This window comes from Mobula birostris, chromosome 2 (genome assembly GCF_030028105.1).
Source record: "Mobula birostris isolate sMobBir1 chromosome 2, sMobBir1.hap1, whole genome shotgun sequence".
In the NCBI taxonomy this organism is placed as follows: Eukaryota; Metazoa; Chordata; class Chondrichthyes; order Myliobatiformes; family Myliobatidae; genus Mobula; species Mobula birostris.
The window spans coordinates 208,659,061-208,684,257 of NC_092371.1; the positions used below are offsets into that span (position 1 = coordinate 208,659,061).

A 25,197-nucleotide genomic window follows, 5' to 3' on the forward strand; every position below is an offset into this window, starting at 1 on the left:
CTCTCACAGGGTCTGAAATGTCTTAGGTGCTTGCTTTCCAGGACATTTAAGTGTTCTGATGGTGGGCTGATGAGTACTATCCAGGCAGACTTCATCCACCATGAGCCAAACCAGGTCCAGTTATTGGGCATAGGGTGAAATGTGCCAATCATGGTGACTCTGCTGAGCAACAGGAGAATCTCAGCAGAAATTTCAAGTGGGGGAACCTTGTCAGCTATGTCCTTAAGATGTGAATGACCGCATGGTCATTCAAGGATTTCACCCCTGTTGCTGGGAATCTGGCTGCACTCAGAGGGTTGGCAAGGGTAATTGGACCCAAACCCCTCTCCCCCTTATTGACTCCATAACATCCACCGGCAATACACATCAAAGTTGCTGGTGAACGCAGCAGGCCAGGCAGCATCTCTAGGAAGCGGTACAGTCGACGTTTCAGGCCGAGACCCTTCATCAGGACTAACTGAAGGAAGAGTTAGTAAGATATTTTGATTTGAAAATCTCTTACTAACTCTTCCTTCAGTTAGTCCTGACGAAGGGTCTCGGCCTGAAACGTCGACTGTACCTCTTCCTAGAGATGCTGCCTGGCCTGCTGAGTTCACCAGCAACTTTGATGTGTGTTGCTTGAATTTCCAGCATCTGCAGAATTCCTGTTGTTTGCATTTTTAGTTCCACCGGCTCTTCGTTCAGTATCTTCTGATGTTCCAGAATATGTCTTTAGAGTGTTTAGGGAAAACAGAACTTTGAATACTGAATATGTCAAAGAATATTGATGTTGCCAATGACACATTGCTTTGATCGTCTGATATCACATATGCCTTTAGTTTTTGCTCTGGATGGCCATTTGACTGGGCTTATTTTAGAGCAGGAGTTGCCTTGGAAACCTTTCCCACAAACCTCTGTGTGTGAGGAAGTAGCTAGATCTGATGGATGGTCAGCTGGCTCCCCACCGTGCTCTGCTGTGGGTGTGTCGGAACCAGTTGTAGCCCAAGGTGTCGGCCCTGAAGGAATTGCTGATATGTGCTGGTCACCGCTGCACTCAGTGCTTGGTGTGCTGTGGAAGCACATTTGAGACATACTGAACGCTCTACAAGAAAGCATCTCCGGTCTGCGGGAGGTTTTTCTCTGAAACCGCTGTATTTCCATAATGGGTGAGGGTTCTTATGGACAGGGTGTTGTCTATCAGGGTTCATGATAGAGTTCTCTACTGCAGCTTTGCTGACTGTGATAGGGGTTCTGGTCTTCCATGCTTTTACTGGAGAACTCTCTTTGAATGATGTGTTGCAGGAAGCTGAGAGCACAAAACTAGGGTCATTTCGCATATCTGTGTGGCAGCAGATGAAGTCCACAAAGAATGAAAATAGCGGATGGGGGCATGATGCTTCATTTATATTTGAAACCTTCAGTTATCCACTGCTCTTTCGTTTTGTTCCAAGGTGCAGAATCATTCAATGGTTCACTATTGCCCTTACTGTGCATCTACACACAGCAATGCAGTGAGCTAAACAACTTCTCAAAAATCACCCGAGACGGAAACCTTTTTCATAGTTTTTAATGAGATCTCTTATCTTGAACTGTGGGCTTCACAGTGAACCAAAACCCACACAGGAAAATTTACAGGAAGTGATGTCCTTACAAAATGAACTGCGCCTCTAGAGAACAGAACAGGTTTCGTGTTATCAGTCAGCTGTGCCTGGTAGACTAAAAAATATCACTTCTTTGTAAACATTGTATGGCTCAATAAGTATTGCCGGAGTTACTGTATTTATAAAGCTATATGTAAGTGGATAATGATGGATAATAAATTATGGGAAAAATACATTACAGAGATCAGGGTTGCTTTATAGAAAGCTTGTTCTGATAACTGAAAACCAGTTTCTTTAAGAAAGAACAATGGTATATGACTGCAGCGTATAAATGAATTGTCTCACTATGCTGTGTAGATTGCTTTGTATACCCTTTTACTTGAATGAAATATAGCCTTCATGTAAAGGTATAATACTAAGGCTTAAAAATAATTCCCATAGTTTACACTTCCTTCATTCATGAATGAATAATACAGCCATTTACTCACCTTGAACAATCTCATATTCCCCGATATCATGTGAACGTTTTTAATTTGACAGGTAAAGGAATACTGATTCCTTTATCTGTATGTCATCTTTTGTTAGATAATTAATTTTGATCGCAACACAGATCATGGTTCAAATTGCATTTATTAACAAAGTACACATATGTCACCATATACAACCCTGAGATTCATTTTCTTGCAGGCATATTCAATAAATCCATAATAGAATAATAATAACCTTAACACAATCAATGAAAGACTGCACCAACTAGTGAGGAAAAGACAACAAGCTGTGCAAATACAAAAAGAAAGAAAGAAAGAACTAATTAATTAATTAATTAATAGATGTTGAGATCATGAGGTGAAGAGTCCTTGAAATTGAGTCCATAGACTGTGGCAACGTTCAATGATGAGGCAAGTGAAGATGAGTGAAGTTATCCCCTTTGGTTCAGGAGTTTGATGGTTGAGGGGTGATAACTGTTCCTGAACCTGGTGATAGATGCTGCTTTCCTCTGAGAGCATTTCATGTAGATGTGCTCAATGGTGGGAGGGCTTTACCAAAGATGGGCTGGGCTGTATCCAATACTTTCTGTAAATACATTTTGAGTGAAAAGCTAACGAGATGGCATCCGCTGTGGACCTCTTGCTCTGGTCAGCAAATTGAAGCTGATCTAAGTTGCTTCTCAGGCAGGAGTTGATATATTTCATCACCAGCTGTTCTCAGAATATTTCATCACAGTGCATTTAAGTGCTACTGGACAATAATCATTGAGGCAAGTTGCACATTTTAGGGACCGGTATAATCGAAGTCTGCTTGAAGCAGGTGGTACCTCAGACTGCCGAGGTAGTTAAAGATCTCAGTGAACACTCCAGCCAGTCGATCAGTACAGGTTTTTAGTACTTGGCCAGGTACTCCGTCTGGGCCGGATGCTTTCTGTGGATTCACCCTCCTGAAGGATACTTGCATGTTGGCCTCAGAGACTGAAATCACAGTATCATTTGGGGCTGTGGGAGCTCATGCTGGTTCCTCCATATTTTGATGGTCAAAGTCAGCATAGAAGGCACTGAGCTCATCAGGAAGTGAAGCCTTGTTGTCACCTATGTTGCTTGTTCTCCACTAATAGGGGAGTATTCTCGAATGAATGGTGACCTGACAGTTCTGACAAGATGGCAGGAAAACTTTCCATTTGCATTGTGGTATATATGATTATCTAAACCTTCTTAACACCGCTTTGTCTCTTCCTGGTCTTTAAGAAGCAGCAACAATATGCAACTAAAAAGATGAGTCCTGTGACAATTTAGCTGTGTTAATTCAGTGTTTTGAACTACAACTGTGAAATGCATATTAGGCTAGGTGATAGTATCCAATTTTAGTTCTTCACAATTTACATTTATTATATATTATTTTTATTAGATCCATATCTTTAAAAAGTGTATAAATAAAATATATGCACAGTAATTATTTTTGATTGAGTAAACAGCAATGTCATTTCATAATTTTATCTGATAGGACTCAAGAAAATATTTGCTTTCAAGAAACTGACCTCTAGAAAGCGCGAGATGTCCCTCTTGTCACTGACTCCCATTGCCACCACATTTTCAAACAGCCAGAAGAATGGCCTGTTGTCTCCATCTTTGGGTCTTGTTTCATGAAGTAGACGGTAAAACTCAAAGAACAGGCGGCCAGTGCCCTCTAAAAGGTAAATAAAAAATAACACAGTGATAGCTGTTTTATTGGACACCTTAAAACAACAGAAACCTGTTTCAAGTACTTGTCGTATCTCAAAACGTCTGTGTTCTACAACAATCAGCGTCTGGTCTGAAACTCTGTCATAGTCAATAAACTTTTCTCAGGCTTCCAGCTTGGTAAAGGTATCGGTTTTAACTGACTTTTTGATGACAAATTCTCTCATTTTCATCAGAGATGATGCCTGGGCACGTCTAGTCCAGTGGTGTTTATAGCCTGTAGTCCACCCCCCCTGACTGGTTAGTCCTCATCCAATCAGGTTTCTGCTCTTCACCTTGTTTACAATCGAATTCCAGTTCTTACTTAAGTGAGACCTTCATCTTTGTTAAACTTCTATTCCTTTAACTTTATTTCAATGGCTTCCATTCCCAGTTGGTCCCAAAAGCCACAGCAGTTTGTGCTGCCGAAGTCAATCCTATGACCATTGCAAATGCAACGTTCTGCTACTGTCAATTTCTCTGGGTAACACAAACGGATACACCTCCTGTGCTCCTTGATGCGGGTTTCCACTATGTGTCCTGTCTTGTCCAATATATACTGCTCTGGGGAACCTAACGACGAGGTGAAATCAATCGCTACCGCCTGTCTTCCCTATATTTCCACGGTTTCTGGTAGGATCGCCAGGATCCTGAAGAGTACCAGATTAATACCATCCACAAACCCATAAGGAAGCTCAAATCACAGCTTATGCGGGTCAAGGATGACCTGGGACTCAAGTGTTTACAGGATTCCCTGTGAATGCGGAGCAGCGTACATCAGCCAGACGGGACACACGGTGGAATCCTGCATCAAGGAGCACAGGAGGTGTAATTGTTTGGGTTACCCGGAGAAATCGGCGACAGCAGAACATTGCATTCACAATGGCCATAGGATTGACTTCGATGGCACAAAACTACTGTACTGTGCCAATGGCTTTTGGGACCACCTGGTGAAAGAAGACATTGAAGTAAAACTACAGGAGATGAATTTTAACAAAGTCGAAGTTCTTGCTCTAAGTAAGAACTGGGATTTGATATTAAACATGGTGGGAGAGCAGAAACCTGATTGGATGGTGACTAACCAGTCAGGAAGGAAGGACTACAGGGGTATAAATACCACCGGACTAGGCATGCCCAAGCATCATCTCTGAAGAAAATGACAGAGTTTGTCATTGAATCATCGGTTATAATTGATACCTGTACCTGGCTGGAAGCCCGAGAAGAGTTTATTTGTCACATACCCCAGGAGCGTACTAGCTCCTTTTTCTCTGTCATTAGGTCTAATTATCAAGACAGAATTTCAGTATTGAACTTGTGTGCAAACCATAGTGCACAAGATGACGTTTATCCTCACACTCGCAGTGAATACTTTTTATGATAAACAGGGTATAAGCAACATGCAGAAGAGCAGAATCATGGATGAGGTGCAGGTTAAATCAGTAAAATTACAAAACTCAGCCCTAATTCACCCCAAATGAGCCTCTGTCAGTTTAAACATTGGTGCATTATGTTCACCTCTCTGGAGAAGCAGCTCCACGATAATATGATGCATGATTGCATTACTCTGACTTTGGTAGCTATTTAAAGATGGTGATTTCCTAGGACCCAAGATATCCAGCAGCCAGAGGGAGGCAGCAACAGCCAAATCAGACAGACAACGAGGACAAAAGTCTGTCTCCTTGAATACACTTCATCAACTAGCCACCAACCACATCCTGGCACCTGTCCTCGGCTCACTTCCAATTAACTGCCCGTTGTCCTGATCAAACCAGACCTCCTCCATAACCTTCAACATGAGGAAGTCTGCAGACGCTGGAAATCCAGAGCAACACAAACACAATGCTGAGGGAACTCAGCAGGTCAGGCAGCATCTATAGAAATGAACAAACAGTCAATGTTTTGGGCCGAGGCCCTTCTTCAGCTCTGGAAAGGAAGGGGAAAGATGCTAGAATACAAGAGTGGGGGGAGGGGAAGGAAGATAGCTAGAAGGTGATAGTTGTAGCCATGTGGGTGGGAAAGGTAAAGGGCTGGAGCGGAGGGAATCTGATAGGAGAGGAGAGGGGACCATAGGAGAAAGGGACCCAAGGAGAGGTGATAGGCAGGTGAGAAGAGGCAAAAGGCCAGAGTGGGGAATGAAAGAAGAGGGAAGGAATTTTTTCTTGTACCGGAAAGGAGAAATCGATATTCATGCCATCAGGTTGCAAGCTACCTAGACAGTATATAAGATGTTGCTCCTCCACCCTGAGGGTGGCCTCATCTTAGCACGAGGAGGTCATGGACTGACATGTTGGAATGGGAATGGGAACTGAAATTAAAATGACTGGCCACAAAGTTCCGCTTTTGACGGATGGAGTGGAGATGCTCGATGAAGCGGTCCCGCAATTCACAACAAGTCTGACCAATGTCGTGGAGGCCACATCAGGAACACCTGGAAGGACTGTTTGGGGCCCTGAATGGAGGTGAATGGGCAGGTGTCGCACTTTGGCTGCGTGCAGGGATAATCCTTCTCATAATTTCCAGACTTCTGTACACATTTGTTCTCAGTTTCCCATTTGCTGTCTGTTATTATTTCCCCAACAGCCCAGTGATCTTTCATGTAATGTTGTTATTCAGGTCCCAGTTCCGGGTCTGAAAAATCTATTTAGTATCCTAACCTCCCAGAATCTTCCTCAACCCCATTCCCAATTTCAAACACCACCATGACACTTTTGTGAAAACCACAATGCCTCCGGATTGACTGCCACAGACTTTAATGGCTCCTGTCTATACCCTGGCAACTCTCAGCATTTCCAGCTCAAAGCCAGCCAATCAATATAGATAAATGTGGTTAGAGAAAAGGGCAAAAATTGACAGAAATGAGATGTTCTTGTAATTTCTAGGCTCTTCTCATCCAGTCTACTCAAAAAAGTATGTAGCCCAGGTTCCCTTCAGTAATTCCTGAGAGATCACTCCTCAATACCCCCGTGAGCACCAGTCACCAGAGGTACAATGCTTAACAAAGAACAAGAAACAAACTCAATAATTATTTGAAAATATGTATTAGTTTATTCCCACTATTGATCATTTTATTGCTACAGTTGCTGTGCAGATAACTGTGAAGAATGTCTCTCTTGTGCAAGCACCAGAGAGATAATAGTAGATACAAGATATTGAGGTAAACTATCAATTCTTTGCTGTGATGCATTAACAGAAGCTTTATTAATCAATATAAGACCATAAGACTATAGGATATAGGAGTAGAAGTCAGCCATTTGGCCCATCGAGTTGCTCCACCATTCAATCATGGGCTGATCTAATTCTTCCAGTCATCCCCACTCCCCTGCTTTCACCCCATACCCTTTGATGCCCTGGCTTATCAAGAACCTGTCTATCTCTGACTTAAATACACCCAATGACTTGGCTTCCACAGCTGCTTGTGGCAACAAATTCCACAGATTTACCACCCTCTGACTAAAGTAATTTCTCCAATATCCTCTGCGCTTCCACTTATCTTATGAACCATTGATATCAGAAAGCACTTCACACTGTAATGACCATTTGAAATTAGCATCCGATGGTAATTAGCTTCCAGGGCTAAGTTGGATAGTGCTGGAAAATGGCTGTGCAATGAAAGTCTGTCGTTAGATCTTGTGCAGGGTACACGTTGAATCTGTTGACAGGATTTTGGTGATTAATGAGCACTATTGACCGTGATTGCCAAAGCAATTTATTGAATGGTCAGATGCAGTTGAAGATAGTGGTAATTACAGTATGGTAGCATTTAACAGGCTTTTGCATCTTGTTGATATGTGAAGGAATGGGCACCTTGGTGGTTCTGATGAAATCGCCTCCACTTCCTGTTCATCTGCCCTTACCCCATCCTCCTACCATTTTAATGGGGTTAAGGTTCTCTTGTCCTTACATACCACTGTCCTCTGTACCCAGCACATTGCTCTCTGCAGCTCCTGGCATCTCCAAGGGGACCTTACCACGAAGCATGTCTTTAGCTTTCACTTCCCCTGCTTTCTGTAAAGATCGCTCTTTATGACCACTCGTCCCTCCCTGCTGTTCTTCCTCCTGACACATATCCGTGAAAGTGCAGCACTTTTCCCTACACCTCCTCCCCCACCACTACTCAGGGCCCTATCAATTCTTCCAGTTAAGGCAACACTTTGCCTGTGAGTTTATTGGGGGTAATCTATTCTACCAAGTGCTCCCAGTGGTGCCACCTCTCCATCAAGGAAACCTGACATAGACTGGGGGACCGCTTTGTTGACCCCTTTCACCTTGTCCACCACAATGAGCAGGATCTCCTGGTGGCTGTTCATTTCAATTCAACCTCCTATTCCGTCGTAATACCATAAGACATAGGAGCAGAATTAGGCCATTTGGCCCATCGAGTCTGCTCTGCCATTCAATCATGGTTGATCCTTTTCTCCCTTCTTCAGCCCTACTCCCTGTAACCTTTGATGCCGTGTCCAATCAAGAAACTATCAATCTCTGCCTTAAGTACACCCAAAGACTTGTCCTCCACAGCTGCCTACGGTAACAAGTTCCACAAATTCACCACTCTCTGGCTAAATAAATTTCTCTGCATTCTCTGCCCCATCAACACCACTAGACATATCAATCCATGGCCTCCTCTCCTGCTACAGTGAAGTCAAACTCAGTTTGAAGGAGCAACACTTCATATTCTGTTTGGGTAGCTTCCAACCTGATGGCATCAACATCAATTTTTCTGACTTTCAGTAAGTACACCCCTCTCTCCCTTGTCTCTTTTTGCATTCTCCATTCTGGTTACCATCCCACCCCTTCTCTTTTCACTTGCTCATCATGTCCCTCTTCAGCCCTTTACTGCTGTCACTGTTCACCTAATCTGCCTACCTTTCCCTCAGCTATCACCTGCTAGCTTGTCCTCCTTCCCCTCCCCCAACCTTCTGCTGCCTTCCTTTTCAGCCCAGAATGAAGGGTTTTGACCTAAAACATCGACTGCTTATTCCACTCCATGGTGCAGAACCAAACCAAAGCAGCACAAAATTACAGCTCGGTTGGCCAACTTCAGAAACTGGTATGAAGGTGCAGTTGTAGCAGCTGGCCTTTCAGATTTCCTCAAGTGTAATCATCTTTCTCATGTCTCATAATCTCTTCTGAAGTACATTGCCTTTCTTCTACCTTGCAGCCCATCCTATGTCATAACTTCACCTTGTGCCTTTCTCTTCTCAGGTCAAGAATTAACATGTAGCAGCTTTCCAGCAAGAGGACATCCATCAACTGTTGTGGAGCAGACATTTTCAAGTATCAAGTTCAGAGGCGTGCACTTCCTGTACTGTAGACAGTAGCTTAACGAAGGCACTGAAATAGTGTACATAATCCACAGTAGAGGAGATTGTGACCTCTGTTACAGAACCTTGGAACACAAATGAAGGCCACAAGACCATAAGAAATAAGTCAGCCAGCCCCTTGTGCTTACTCCAACATTCAGTAAAATCAAGCATCTAGCGTTCCTCATCGACTGCCTCCCTTCTTCCTACAAACCTCAATTATTTTAACAATTGAGAATCTGTCTACCTGAACTTAGACTATATTCATACCTTTCTGGAGAAAAGAATTGCAGAGGCTCACAAGCTCTCTGGAGGAGTAATTTCCACATCAGAATTTTGCTCAGGTGAAAACAATGACAGAGTAGCTGATGAAAAGTGACTGATGGGCATGCAGAATTAAATATTTGTGCATTGGCAGCCCTATAGTAAAGTAAGTGCAATGCTAAGGAGTGATGGGTCCAGCTTGCACAGGATCTTTTGGGACTGTGGGACCCATCCTTCTCATCATGGATATAATAAGACACAATCATCTTGTCAAATCCAATCTAGTATAAGTAGAAGCCTCCCCACATCTGTGTTTGAAGCAGGAACCAAGATGATTATTGTTTAAGTTCAGATTGCTGTCATTATGGTTCTGGATACCACTGTTCAAAGGGCAGTTGAGGGTGTAATGGCAGAGTGCAATCTGCCTTCCGATAGTTTACTTGTTCTTGAAGTGGTTTCTCTGGGGAAGCTGCAGCAACCCCCTTGAAGAACGAATTAGCTGTCCATTATCAAGATAAAGGCATTTGCGATTTCATCAAGGCCATTCAGCCAGTCTTCTTATTGTTGCCTAATAGCCAGACAGCTCAGGAAAAAAAATCAGAAGGCAGAAGTATGCAGTGGTTTCTTTACCTTGCATATGATCTAACATACTGCCCTTGCACTTCAGGCTGCCGGGTGGAATGCCTATTAAGTCCTGACTTATCTAGTCCTGACGAAGGGTCTCGGCCTGAAACGTCGACTACACCTCTTCCTACAGATGCTGCCTGGCCTGCTGCGTTCACCAGCAACTTTGATGAGTGTTGCTTGAATTTCCAGCATCTGCAGAATTCCTGTTGTTTGCCTATTAAGTAGTCTGCTTTGCTCTGGAACATGTCAAGTGTCTTTCAGATACTGGAACAGTGCTCATCCAGACAAACTGCCACTTTCCTATCACACTATTAACCAGTACCTCTAAGAAAACCTTTGAGGAATCAGGAGTTAAGTCATTTTGCACACCCTGTGTCTCTGCTGTCAGTATAATTGTTTCTGTTCAAAGGAAGCAACTGCCGGATTCAGCAAAGATTTTGCAGTTGCATTCAAGGGGAGGTTGTTAGCTCCTCTCTCGTTGGGCCATGTTACCACCAAGTAATTCTGTAATGTAAATGTTACTTGCTACTTCAGGTCTCATGCTGGGTTATCCAAGTCTAGTTACGTGTAGAAAAAGCTACTTTATTGTCAAGGAAGGAATGATTCAGATTTCTTCTTCATAGAAGTGAGTTTGTTTTGCGCAATCTCCTAAGGTGATGTAAATCCAGTCGCTATACTGCTGAGAAGCTCATGATCTCCAAATCCCAGATCTTACCCTGCCTGCCTCTCTTCAACCAAGAGGCAGACATTGAATTCAACTCTCCATGAATACAGAGCTTTCATAACGTAGTGGTGGGAAATGTATGTAATACCTCCAGTACGTCTAGTGGAGCAACTCAGCGAAGTGGTGACTTTACTACTATTAGTAATGTGGCTGATATCTGACTGACCTTTGACGCACAGTCATGTTCCCTGGTCACTTTAACAATAGAGACATGCTGAATGAAAGCCGATTGTAGAATAAGACTTCCTGTCCTTTGTCTCCAGGTGTCCCTGTGTTGTGGGCCTTTTTATCCCACTCCTTTTCGTGAAGGATGACCAAGGCTGCAAGTGGTCATTGCTCATATTCTCCTGACTTTTCAAACTCCAGTGATTAACCTCCAGAAAATCTACATACCAAGTAGACTACTTACTCATCACAGAGAAGCATGCATGTAACTGTGGATCCTGTTACAGGGTATGGGAGGTTGTGATGACTCCTCTTGTGGGGTTTCCCATGCTTTCCTAACTCATGATATGATCTGGATTCTGACCATCCAGCCTCGCCATCGTCCCATCAAATCAACTTTTCTCTGGGACTGACTTTACAAACAAAACTTGCACTTTCTGCAAGTTCTGCGCTCATTACTGCCTTTGCCATTTTGCTAAATGTCATGAATTATGCTACAATCAGAACCCCTGCCACTCAAATGATGGGAACTAAATTTTGGAATATACCCCATGAAGAAAACTGTGAAAAAAAAACAAAAAACTGAAAAGAAAATTAATCAAGCCATTGACTAAGCTAAAAGTTGGGAGACTGATAACACATAATTCAGATTGGTGGGCCAAAAATGAGCTGAACAATTGCTAATCATTACAATTACTCACCATACAGTCCTTTTCTGGCAGGATTCACAATGGAGAGATCATTGCAAGGACTTCCACCAATAACCAGGTCAAATGGACCCCACTCCAATAGCTGAAGGAAAAAAAGACAATACAATTTCCAACCATAATTATTGAGCTTTCATTAAATACCTCTGTTATCAAGTCCATTTAATTAGATACAGCTGTGTAAGCTTACTGATTCACTTATATCAAGTTTTAGCTGTGTGTGTGAGTATATATATATGTACCTGCACCACCCCCAGCCTTTAGCACTCCTTCTCTGTCACCTGTCCCACATCCCGACCATGATGCTCCCCCCTCGCCATTCCCAACATCCTTTGCTCCCATCAGATTTACAAACTCGCTTCACAAAACAAGAGAAAATCTGTAGATGCTGGATCAACACACACAAAATGCTGGAGGAACTCAGCAGGCCAGGCAGCATCGATGGACAAGAGTAAACAGTCGACGTTTTGGCCTGATGAAGGACCTCGGTCCGAAATGTTGAATGTTTACTTTTTTCCATTGATGCTGCCTGGCCTGCTGAGTTCCTCCAGCATTCATATGTGCTGCTTACAAACTCACTTGCTGTTCCACACTGACAAATACAGTACTCTGCAAAAGTCTTAGGCACCCTAGCTGTAAATATATGCTCAAGACTCTTACACAGTACTGTAATTAATTTTCTTGTGTATAAAATGATGAGAGGCATTGATTATGTGGATAGTCAGAGGCTTTTCCCAGGGCTGAAATGGCTAGCACGAGAGGGCACAGTTTTAAGGTGCTTGGAAGTAGCTACAGAGGAGACTATCAGGGGTAAGTTTTTTTACACAGAGAGTGCTGAGTGCATGGAATGGGCTGCTGGCGATGGTGGTGGAGGCAGATACAATAGGGTCTTTTAAGAGACTCTTGGACAGGTACATGGAGCTTAGAAAAATAGAGGGCTATGGGTAATCCTAGGTAATTTCTAAGGTAAGGACATGTTCGGCACATCTTTGCGGGCCGAAGGGCCTGTATTGTGCTGTAGTTTTTCTATGTTTCTATTGCTATTTTTCTTTTTTAGTTTGAGGGCCACCTGCTGCATAATTCTACTGGGCACAAGTAGTATTCCAATGCAGTTGCACCAGCCTTTCACATCAGACACCTTTCTACAAATGTTCTGCACTGGGGAGAGTGCAGGTCCCCTGACAACTAAATCAGGATTTCTATTCATGGGTTCCAGGAGTGTGATTTGAAGAAGAGAGAGGTGTCAGTCAGGGAGGCCTGGTGTTTAGAAAGCTGAGTGGACCATCAGGGATGCTGAAAGTTCCTAATGACTGTTGGAGGCACTGTGCAGCTCAGTGTGTAGGGGTGTTGGGCCTTTGGTTGCACCTATGGAATGAAAGTGAGATCCAAGGGAGATTTGCTTCGAAGGGCAAGATTTTAAGTTCGGTTGAATATATCTGAAGCTGGTTTCCAGTGCTGGTGTACACCAGACAGAACCTCTTTTTCCTTACAATAAAGCAGCAGGGCTGCAATGTAGCACAGTCAACAGAGCTGCTGCTTCACAGGGTCAGAGATGCCCATGGATCCTGCCTCGGTGCACTTCGCATGTTCTCCTTGTGAATGTGTGAGCTTCCTTCAGAAGCTCCACTTACCTTTCATGTCCCAAAGATGTGCTGGCTGGTAGCTTTATTAATTCCTGTAAGTTGGCCCAGGTATGTAAATAAGTAGCAGAAACTGAAGCGGTTAATGAGAAGGAAATGTGATTAACGCAGAATCAATGTAATAGGTGGTTAATAATCAATGTGCACTTGATGGGCTGTAAAGATTGTCTCCATGTTGTATCTCCATGATATTACATTTGCTCTGAAGGCTTGTTTATGTGTGATTGATTTTCCTTGGCGTACGATTGCAGATTTGGTGGCTTTCATCTGTTAGCAGATCAACTGCTTGGACAATCAGAGACCGCCATCCACAATGTTAAGTCCACAACTTTCCTTTCATTTTTTTCCCCACTGAAATCTAATCATATAGCACATGAAGATTTGGTGTGATGTAAAAGTACTCATGTCTCATTGTGATATGATATAAGAATCATGGTTCTTACAGTGTCCAAAACCAGGCTCCATCAACAGAAAGGTACCTACTGAAGAGGAGGGGAATTGGCAAAGAAGTCAGACGAAATGTTGACAAATAATTCAGAGCAGCAGATCAGGAATAGCTTGGGATTATTTGGCCGCACACACTTCACAAAAAATATACTGCAAGTGTTGAAAGAATAAAAAATTAGCATTTAAAAAGCAGCAATGGATATTTTTGTCGATAAAAATGAGATTGGATGACAATCATTTTTTCAAATCCATTTCTGTTTTCCTGGTATCAATTGTGTACAAGATAATACCTACTTTCAGTCGGCACCAACATAAATTGGAGATCACATTAAAAGTTAAGACTTCCAACCGAGAGGGAGAGATACCTGTTGAGAGAGAAGTTCCGGGGATGCTCGATAGTGACCTTGCTGCAGGCACGTCATGACTGGAGGCATCATTATGGCAACAGATGGCCACACAGGGTGGGTTGGGGACTACAGGCCAGGAGTCAAAGTGATGCTCAACTTCAGAAGGAAGTAGAGGAATGGGAATTGGGGTTGTGTTTACTTGTATCATTGTCAGGCATGATTGGCAGGCAGCCAGATAAGAACAGAAAAGCTGATTGGCGGCTATGGCTGTGCCTTCATTATGAAGAAGTTATGCTGCCCACAGCAGAAAACCAGGAACCTTGACTTCAATGTGCCAAACACGCTGGAGCTCCACCACTGAGGTCCTGATGACGGACCAGCTTTTCCTCCCTGTTCCAGTGGTCAGCTCTATTAAAGTGTGTGCTAGTGTGCCTTTCACTGCATCTTTGTGGGCACTCTGCAGTCACAAGCTGCACCATCAACAGATGACCACTGTCAACCAAGAGTCGTGCTCCTCTGAAGTGCAGTCTGCATTGATACTGAACATTGATCCACAAGGTGTGGCCACACACCAGATGGTTAGTGAAGGAGTGAAGTTCCTTTCAGCTTTGGTGCATTTCAGAATTGCTGATAAGCAACAAGTCTCCAGTGTATGGGATCCCACACTGTGGGGAGCCAAGCAATTCTTGAAACACTGCATGCCTACTTTATCTTTTTTTCACTGTCAAGAATAAAAGCTATATAGCTAGTTTTCTTTCAGCCTGAGTCCTCAAAATAGCAGTGGAAAGCAAATTGGGATACACTGTCTGTATCAGTTCCTGTGTGAGGAGTCCGATGAATAAAGGTTCATAGCCACAATCACCTTGCGAGCTACTGGCAACGCAGTTCTCTTCTTGTTCTGATGTTGCAATCATGGCTGAACAGGTGGCAGTTTCCAGGTAGGCTTTTCTTAATGAAGCTCTGACACATTCTTCATCATTGAAGTTCCAGCAACTGCTCCCTGAGCAGCCTGAGCACATATGGTCTCCTGTTGCGAGTACTTCTGTCCTACTCTGTCTTTTTCTACCAAAATAGCGTGATTCTGCAATATGCTTTCAGTATCCTGAACAGATTACGGATGTTTACCTTCATTTTTACTTCCTGGTATGAACAATGCTTTTCATAATAAATACAGGCTGAAGATAATCTTGATCTCTGGTCTGAGTTCTTGCAAACTTGGATTAACTAATGTACAAGGAGCTAACAGTCACCTGCCATATGTGGAGTATCAAAATTACAATTATTTCAATTCACCTTAAAGTTTCTTGAGCAAATTACTTGAGAATGGAGGCATCTAATCGCCACGTTAGACAGTTTTAAATAATGATTTATCTCATATCTTTCTCTCCCACAAGGGTCTTGATAATGCTTGAGCTCCAAAACAAATCTGAAATTCAAAGAAATCCAATTTAGGACAATTGGGTTGTTTTTTGGATTTGGAGTAATTTATATGCTGTTCATCCTATTTCAAAATCATTTAATTTTCATTATCAATTAAATATTATATATTATCAAATAAATAAGAGGAGGGAGAAGAAGATGGCGGCGTGACACAGTGCGCCCGGCCGTTCCAAATGATATCGTATCTGTGAAGTAGGATGCTGTGCACTCTCCTGATTTGATGGAGACAGACGTGAAGAAACACGGAGGAACATCTGGAGAAACTTCCGAAATGTTTGCTTTGCTGCCACTGCTTCTGTGTGATCGAGAATCTCCAGAGGGGAAGGCCCCAAATCCTCGGCCTTGCCTATTGACTGTTGCCGGGGCCGGGGTTGAAGCGCTCGGCAGAGATGGTGCTCAGTTTTCAGTGCTCGGTGTCGGAGAGCTGGTCGGAGGCTCGGAATTTTCAGATGGACTCGGAGTCGGACTGTGGTCGGATGCTTCCAGGATGCTGCATCGGCAAGTTTGCGGCGCTGTTGGTTTACCGTCTGCGTGAGGTGATGGGACTTTCGAGAGACTTCGAGACTTTACCATGCCCATGGCCTGTTCTTATCAAATTACGGTATTGCTTTGCACTGTTGTAACTATATGTTATAATTATGTGGTTTTTGTCAGTTTTTCAGTCTTGGTTTGTCATGAGTTTCTGTGATATCATTCTGGAAAAACATTGTATCATTTCTTAATGCATGCATTACTAAATGACAATAAAAGAGGACAGTGTGTCCTGATAATCTAATCTAATCTAATCTAATATTTTAATAAACCACAAAATGCAAGCAGTATTATTAATTTGCTCAGTTTGACTTAGAGTACATCAGATGTTCTTCAAATTTGTAAATGAAATTTCAATGAACAATACCAGAGCTACTTCAGTACTAACCTCTGAAATTTCCTCCTTAATACTCTCTTGCACACCTAGTATCTTAGCCTAATCTTTTTAGTCACCTGCCTTAAGATGTTGTTCAATTTTGCTTTAGAATAAAGCATTAAAAGAATATTGAAGCTGCAACCTGCATCAGATATTTAAATTATATTTGAAAATACTTGTAAAACCAAATCTATTTTTTTTTAGTAAATACTGATCTGCATAGAATTTACTTCCAGATACAGATGCATGGAATCAATATTCGAAAGTATTCACGTACATGTTTTCGAGTAACATTTCGAACATCTCCCACATACATGATCTTCCCCTGGTGTCGGACCATACCCACTGTGATGGAATCATCACAGACTTCGGATGCAATGTAGCGTTCCACTTGGATCCCCAAATCCCTTAGAACTAGCAGCCCTGCAAATAGACGAAGATAGATTAAACGGAAAAGAATGAAAAAGGTTCAGCCTATTTTTAAATTCACTTTTCAATGATGTTGCAAAGGTATTGCTCTAGCTTGCACCAGCAAATCTTAGTAAATGCACAATTTGTCAAAAACTGTTTTTGGCTTTGTCATCAATTTTTACAGAGCACAGCTTTCACTTAAAAAAAACAATTTCACCACGTTTGTAATTCTGAATTTATTTTAATATCTCTGATTAGACATCAGCCTTATGTGGGTCAAATCTCTTCTGCCTCCCAACAAGCTTAAAAAATAAACAACATTAATAGAAAAATTGCATTAAAAACTACCAGCAAAGTCTCTATCCTCAAATCCACACTTACATCCCTGAGAAACAGATAGGAATGATTTAACTGATTGTATCAGTTTCTGATGCTTGAGGTGTTAATCAAATCTAGATAAATGTGCAGAGATTCACACCCTTGGAGTCGATTTGTTTCCATAGCCATTGTTGAAGCTGAGTAACAATGGGGATCATCTCCTCTTGTCAAGACAGTCACTATTCATCTATTAATTTTAAAATTAAGAAGATCTACTTTGAGTCCCATCATCTACTTTTCAGTTAAAGTTCAAATTTTTTATGCAATAACAACCTAAAATTATTGATAAAACATCCTGATAGGGATGAACTTAGTGTGAACTTTTTTTGGTAATTTTTTTCCATAATATTTCACTAGAATTAAAACTACTCAGCAAAATGTAGGATAAAAAGCTCTAACAGATACACTTTGGAGTTCCAGTTATCAGGTGACTTAGCAGCACAACTTGTTTTATTTATCCACAAACATAAGACTTTAGCAATTTCAGCATTTCATGTTGTCCTTAATTAGTCAACAAGCTATTTGCTGCCACCATTGGTCTGCAAAAGCTTCACCAATACACAAAAGGCAAATTCCCTTGGAAATCTTCTACTTAGCATTTCCATAGAGGATTGAAGAGCTACAGAGGATTATATGTGTACAATGTACAGGGTTGCTAATGTTTGGTCAATGGGAGGTATGTAACTGATATGCTTTTCTGAGCCTACCTTAAGGGCACAGGATGCTGTGTTTCTGAGCTTGAGAAAATCAACATGACAAGACATATTATAAACTCTTAACCTTTAAGTACTGGTGTTTGAAAAAAGCTGTGAGATGATAAAAATGTTGTGTCTGAAGTGAGTCATTCAGACAGGAAGGGAAGAGAGCATGTTTTCAGACCACACTTCTATGAAAGATATGTTAGGTGTTCAAGGTAGCCTGACGTTCAGAGGTGAATTTGCTTCCCAACTATAAAACTATCATGTAACCAAAGGCATTCACTCTTCACATCGGTAAAGTGGTGACTGAGAGGATTGCAAGTACCTACTGGTCAGGGCTAATTCAAGTTAGATCTGTTTCATCTAGAAAGTGAAATGTATCTGGTGACAATGGGTTATTTTACAAATTTCTGGGGAGTGAACTTTTTTGAAAGCACCCAGTCATGACAGCCATTTGCAAACACAAAGGACTCTGAGAGATATGGCATGCTGATTATAGATAATGGGTCACAATTCACAGCAGACAATTTTGTGAGTTCCTCAGAGGGCTAGCAGATAACTGAACAACATCATCTGACTTTTTACAGAGAAAGAGAAAGAGAAAGGCAATGAAGGTGACCAAGGAGATGCTGAAGGTGACAAATTGCTCAGAATTGTGTCTCTAGTTATAAAATTTCTAAGGGTAAGTGGTATCAAATATTTCTGCGTAGAAAATTATGAATAGATTAACCAGAACTTCAGTCACTGCGAAGGAAGTCTACTAGAACCGTAAGTCCAGAATAAGGAGTAAGATGACAACTGAAGGTGGCCAGAAATCAGACACTACAGAAGAACTAAAGATCTGTCACCACTAAAACATGAAGACACAATGAATTTGAAACTCAACTCAAATAAATACCACGTATATTAGGTAATGATGACTTGTCACATTCTAGCCCCTGATGATGCCAAAATCATGACTAGGAAGAGTATCTCATAAGAGAGGAACAGGTATCCCCTCGGAAAGATCAGGTAAGGAAGTGTGCCTGACAAACGCAGACGTGGAGATGCAGCAGCAGCAGCAACTCCACACAGCCGAAGAACTGTAAGATTTTAGGGCTAGTTACATCTTACCAAATCTACTCTGCTTCTGATGAAGGATGGATTTCTATCTCTCAGCTCTTTTTCTGTAACTTCCTTCTAAATTTTTCCTCATCCTTCACTCACCGGGGAAAGTCTTAGCAATCTGGGGTGGACGATCTGAAGTCGGAGTTTAGATGGCGCTAAACGGTGACTCCTTTGCTCGCATCTTCAGAAAAAGCTCTATTTCCATCTTTAATAGACAACAGAACATAGAAAACCTACAGCACAATATAGGCCCTTTGGCCCAGAAAGATGTGCCGAACATGTCCTTACCTTAGAAATTAACTAGGGTTACCTATAGCCCTCTATTTTTCTGAACTCCATGTACCTATCCAGGAGTCTCTTAAAAGACCCTAATGTATCCGCCTCCACCACCGTTGCCGGCAGCCCATTCCACGCACTCACCACTCTCTGTGTAAAAAACTTATCCCTGACATCTCCTCTGTACCTACTTCCAAGCACCTTAAAACTATGCCCTCTCATGATAGCCATTTCAGCCCTGGGGAAAAGCCTCTGACTATCCACACGATCAATGCCTCTCATCATCTTATACACCCCTAACAGGTCACCTCTTATCCTCTGTCACTCCAAGGAGAAAAGGCCGAGTTCAGTCACCTATTCTCATAAGGCATGCTCCCCAATCCTTGAAAATCCCCTCTGCACCCTTTCTATGGCTTCCACATCCTTCCTTTAGTGAGGCCACCAGAACTGAGCACAGTACTCCAAGTGGGGTCTGACTAGGGTCCTATATAGCTGCAACATTACCTCTCAGCTCCTAAATTCAATCCCACAATCGGTGAAGGCCAATGCATTGTATGCCTTCTTAACCACAGAATCAACCTACGCAGCAGCTTTGAGTGTCCTATGGACTTGGACCCCAAGATCCCTCTGGTCCTTCACAATGCCAAGAGTCTTACCATTTCTACCATCTCTATATTCTGCCATCATATTTGACCTACCAAAATGAACTACTTCACACTATTCTGGTTTGAACTCCATCTGCCACTTCTCAGCCCAGTTTTGCAAACTATCAATGTCCCACTGTAACCTCTGACAGCCCTCCACACTATCAACAACACCTCCAACCTTTGTGTCATCAGCAAATTTACTAACCCATTCGTCCACTTCCTCATCCAGGTCATTTATAAAAATCACAATCTGTCCTAGAACAGATCCCTGAGGCACACCACTGGTCACCAGCCTCCATGCAGAATATGACCCATCTACAACCACTCTTTGCCTACTGTGGGCAAGCCAGTTCTGGATCCACAAAACAATGTCCCCTTGGATCCCATGCCTCCTTACTGTCTCAATAAGCCTTATCAAATGCCTTGCTGAAATCCATATACTCTACATCTACCGCTCTACCTTCATCAATGATATCTTTAATATCTTTATTTTTCCCTTTCATAGTTCTTTTGAAGACCCTGATCTGGAGTTACGTGCAGACTTTGGTTCTTTGCGGGAATGGGACCCATTCTCGGGATTTCAGGTCTGGCCGTTATCCGACATGCCAATGGTTCGGCCTAAGAGTCCTGCTCGTAGTTGGAAGCCTAAGATCTCGGGGCTCTGGAGACGGGTGGATCGAGGGTCGATGTCACGGCAGAAGACTCATGTGTTGTCGGGGGGCGGGGGGGCCGAAAAATCTTTCACTGTATGCCCGAAGTTCCGAGATCCTTGCGATCTTCAGGCACAGAGCTCATAAAAAGTGACGAAACGGACTTTCAACATCGTAAACCAGCGGGTTGTTGTTATGTCTCCCCACTCGCTGTGAAAATGGGGGACACCTCCCTCTCACTTATCAGGGAGTGAGAGAGCCTGTGGTTTGTCGGATGCCAGATAAAATGCAAAGTCTTTGGGGTAACTGCAAGTCTGTGTCTTTGCTATTGCCTAGCTCATGCTTGTGCTCGGTGGTGGTGCAGATGCTTGCTTTTTTTTGCTGGTGGGGGGAGGGGGAATTGTGGCTTGCTGCCGCTTACACGCGGGAGGGGGGACTTTGGGGTTCTCACGTTTAACTGTCGTTCATTCTTTGGGGCACTTCTCTGTTTTCATGGATGTTTGCGAAGAAAAAGCATTTCAGGATGTATATTGTATACATTTCTCCGACATTGAATTGGATCTTTGAACCTTTGAAAGGGGATAGGTGGTCAGTGGGAGATCAGGTCCTTTTTCAAGGCCTCATTCACAAAGTGCATTCTTCAATCCAAATGTCCAATGAAGTCGCCAACTCTGGGCAAGCACAAAATCAGGAGGCCTAGAGGGTGACCTGTTCAAAGCATCCCAAGTTTCCCTGGGCTATAATATATTTTATGATATACTTGTCTCCTCTGCTGCAATGGGAATTTCTATTATTGATCTTCCATAATGGACATTTATCCAGATATCAGTTAAACTGTAATCGAGGCTGTGGACACCATTTGCATCAAGTAGTGAGCCTCTTGCTTCACTTAGATGTCCAGAGTAGACAACTGGAAAATGATAGAGGAATGGGAATGGGACAATGGTTGTTAATTGCTTTAACTCAGCAACTTCTCTGTTGAAGTGTTCCAAATCTTCAGTTCTTCTGATTCTATCCATATAGCTTCTCTATTTTGGCTTTATAATCTTCTATAGCTTCATTTTGACATCTCTTAATTCCATTGACAATTTTATCTTCTGCTCTCCTGAGGGTAGTCACTTAGATGCAGGTTTCTTGCTGTTCACCTTGTGATACTTCACCTGCTATTATCAATGTATGTGTCCATACTTAGGTCTAATAATGCTTCAGCCACAGACCACACACAAGGCATTCAAAACAGAGCACTGCTGAATATGCTTACGAGAACATGTTAAGACTGTAAGACATAGGAGCAGAATTAGGCTTTTCAGCCCATCGGGTCAGTTCCAGCATGTTTTCTCATTCAAGCATAGTGCTCTTATGTACTGCCAGTGGTGAGGTCAATTGACTGAGTATAAGCTGTGATAAGGTGGTGATTCTTCCTGACTTGTAAGGGCAGGGCACTTACTTGTTAAACTATTCATGCAGAGCCCTTTTCAGCTTTAGGAGTTCAGGAAATCATACATGTTTAAAAATCATGGCAGGAAACCTGCTTCTTGCAATTTATTCAATTAATGAACTGAGCTGGTGCATTTTAGGCAGGTCATAATGCTTATTCATTCATAAAGTTAAAATATCTATCCCAATTTTCTAGGTGGATTATTTTTCATTATGCAGTTTCATTATACAGTACATATTTCTAATAACTATCTAAAGCTGTAAATGACAAGAATTACCTGTATTTTAAAATTAAATCAGTTATGAATTATATATCTAACAAACTTTTTCAGTATGTAACCATTATGTTAGATGAAGTAGTTACAATAAATAAATGTATATTTACATATACCAATTACTAATTGGTAAAATGTCAATTTTGCCTCTGTTTTTGCTTATTGAGAAATTCACTTAATCAGATGCTATTCCAGTCCAAAGGCATGGTGGACAAAATTAACTAATTGTAATGTGAGAATTGCAGATGCATTGTTTTTTTGGCAAATCTCACTGAAGATTCTAATTCAATAGGCTTTCCAAATAAATTTAACTTTATATAAAAAAATGTTCAGGTTAACTGGTAACCACCTAGTTCTATAATTTCATGATTACAGCACTTGAGGAGATTAAATTGATGCTGACAGAAAGCAGCTACACAAGTTCAGCAAGTGAATTTTGAAGAGTTGGAAAAGTTATTTAAGTTGCAAATTAACAGAAGTAAAACAGCTGTTCCGACTGCAAAAGTGTTGGATTCCTTTTATATGGAAACTTCAAATCCTTGAATTGCAGAGGCTGGAAATTATATGCATTATAAATCTCTTTCCGAACTGGAGGTCAGACAAAAGTTAAAGGTCAGTACTTATCAAATATTATCTTTAAAATGTGCAGTTTTCTTAATGCCAGCACTTGGCTGTATACACTACCTGTGGCAATGCCATCAAAAAGTGACAGTACTCGGACAGGTTTTCTCTTCTCGGCAGCAATGGGCGCATACAACTTTGGTGGGTCCTGAAAATTTAAAGAAATAAATATTTATAGATTTGTAGAACCCTGCAAGTGCTTCAGAAAAAATCCACTAACCCACCAGATTACATGAATGGATTTCCCTTGGATGTGTTAATTTCCCTGTGTAATACAAATAATCGGCATTGTTTATTATATTTGTGTGCAAATAAGCATAGAGATAGGTATGGTGTACAACGCACCTCGATAACAATTAGGTGCCATATACAGTGGATTCCGGTTATTGGGCCATCAGCTAATCAGGACAACTCTTAAAGAGCAAAAACTAATTGAGTAAATAGCCGGCATTCCCTTCCTTTATTTGGAACACTATGCTGCTTAATTGGGACAGGAGATCATTGCTGAACAGTTTCTAACTAGTGTCAGTCGCATGTGGCTGTTAAGACATTGCACCATGCTTAAAACAAACAGTTTTTAAAATAGTGTCATTTAGCATGTGTTTCTGCTCAAAAAACAGCACTTTTTTCACTAATAGCGAGGACTAAACGGTAAGGCAATTCAGAACTGTTTTGGTGATCGTAGTTTCAAGCATTCAGACTAGGAAATGCCAGCAATGAAATGATTTCTTGACTTCAACAAGTTAGGCACTTTAAAGAATTTGAAGGTATCGACAATCATTTTGAACACTACAATAAAAATGATTTGGAGGATGCAATTGACAAAACCATTATATGAAGGCAGTCCATTATCTGCATTAAGTGTCTGCACTGATTTTGCTCATTTACAGTCAATCAAAAGAATGCAGCAGTGTACACTGGATTAATTTCTTCATCAGTAACTATTAGGTATTTTTCAATTTCCATGAAACTTCGGCTAAATGGGTCAAAATGTACTGGTCCTGATGTGTCCCAATTAACTGGAATCCTCTGTACATACCAGAGAATCAATGATATCCATCACATGAATCATGTCATGAACAGTGGATTTTATCTGATATTTGTGATATACTATTTAATTGCTTTTGATATAAATCAGGAAAATTAGATAGGAACAGATAAAACCAGAAATTTCAGCTTGTCACATTCAGGTACATGGTTGGGAGAAGGCTTTATTGTCTCTTGTCACCCTTAAACCCACCCACGATCACCGGATTACGGGTGGGTTTAAAGATAATGAGAGACAATAAAGGAGAAACCCACCCACGTTCACCAGATGTGAGAGGAAAATACTTTGACGAAAAAGGATACTAAATATTTCTTCTTCACTCTGCAAAAGCAATTAACTAACTTCAGGAAATTGCAGCATGTGAAAGTAAATCAGGTTATCTTCAGCTTTGGAGAAATGTTTCGGATCTAAAGAAATGAAACCCTGATGCACTTTCTGGAAATCCACATAAGGTTCCTGATTTATTTCTGTGAAAATGAATACCGTGGCATATAGCCTGCCTTTCCACTTATTGACTTCAAGACCTCTCACAAGCAACTTAAAAGGCCATTTCATCTGAGTACAAGCTATTCCTTTCAGCACTTGAATAACCTAAATTATATCTTAAATTGAAACATTTCAAATGAAAAAAGGCCTTGCACATCAAGCATCCTGATAATAGTTTTGACACAAAATAATAATCTGATGATATGCTTCTAAAACTTAATAGCTTGATTTTTTATCAGAGGGGCTAACAATCAATACAAGTCATTCGTTAGATTTGCAATATAAGCTTATGCAATGAGAGTTCTCCATTTGCTAATTATCCAGATAAATGAATGTCAATTACAAAGCATCTTGGACTTGTGTGAATAAAAAAAAGCTCCTTCAAATCCTCTTAATCAATCAGACTGAAGAAATGATAAAGGCCAGCAAAGAATGAACCATGAACTGTCAGCTCAGCTGCCATACTTAATAGACAGACAAATGCAGAAAGAAAATAAAAGGGAATAAATACTTAGAGGGAGAGAAATGCGAAGGAAAGAAACATACAAATAATGTTTTGAAATCAGCAATAATTAAAATCTGAGGATATGAGATTTCCTATTCACTGATGTAAGTCTTGATTTTTAATATTTTTTTCTGTTTTTATCTGTTTCACTAAACCCCATCTATCTTTACTTCTATTCCTTTATATAATTCAAGTGTGGTAAATAGTTATTTTCACACTTTTGGTATCACATTAATGATAACATGTTCACTCTGCCCTATTACCCTTTGCTACTTGAAAGGAGCAAATCATAAAAGGAAG

The 25,197-nt window shown here is 41.4% G+C and overlaps 1 protein-coding gene across 15 annotated transcripts in view; it reads right to left on the bottom strand.

Annotated features, from left to right (window-relative positions):
- Positions 1-25,197, bottom strand: part of dnmt3ab (DNA (cytosine-5-)-methyltransferase 3 alpha b) — a 514,213-nt gene that overhangs the window by 48,772 nt on the left and 440,244 nt on the right. For all 15 annotated transcript variants that reach the window (XM_072251369.1, XM_072251365.1, XM_072251366.1 and 12 more), the window contains 4 exons: positions 22,922-23,006; positions 16,636-16,781; positions 11,572-11,662; positions 3,610-3,758 (listed from right to left, as the gene is read on the bottom strand). In XM_072251369.1, coding sequence (XP_072107470.1) covers positions 3,610-3,758; positions 11,572-11,662; positions 16,636-16,781; positions 22,922-23,006 — 471 coding nt within the window. The remainder of the gene's footprint in view (positions 1-3,609; positions 3,759-11,571; positions 11,663-16,635; positions 16,782-22,921; positions 23,007-25,197) is intronic.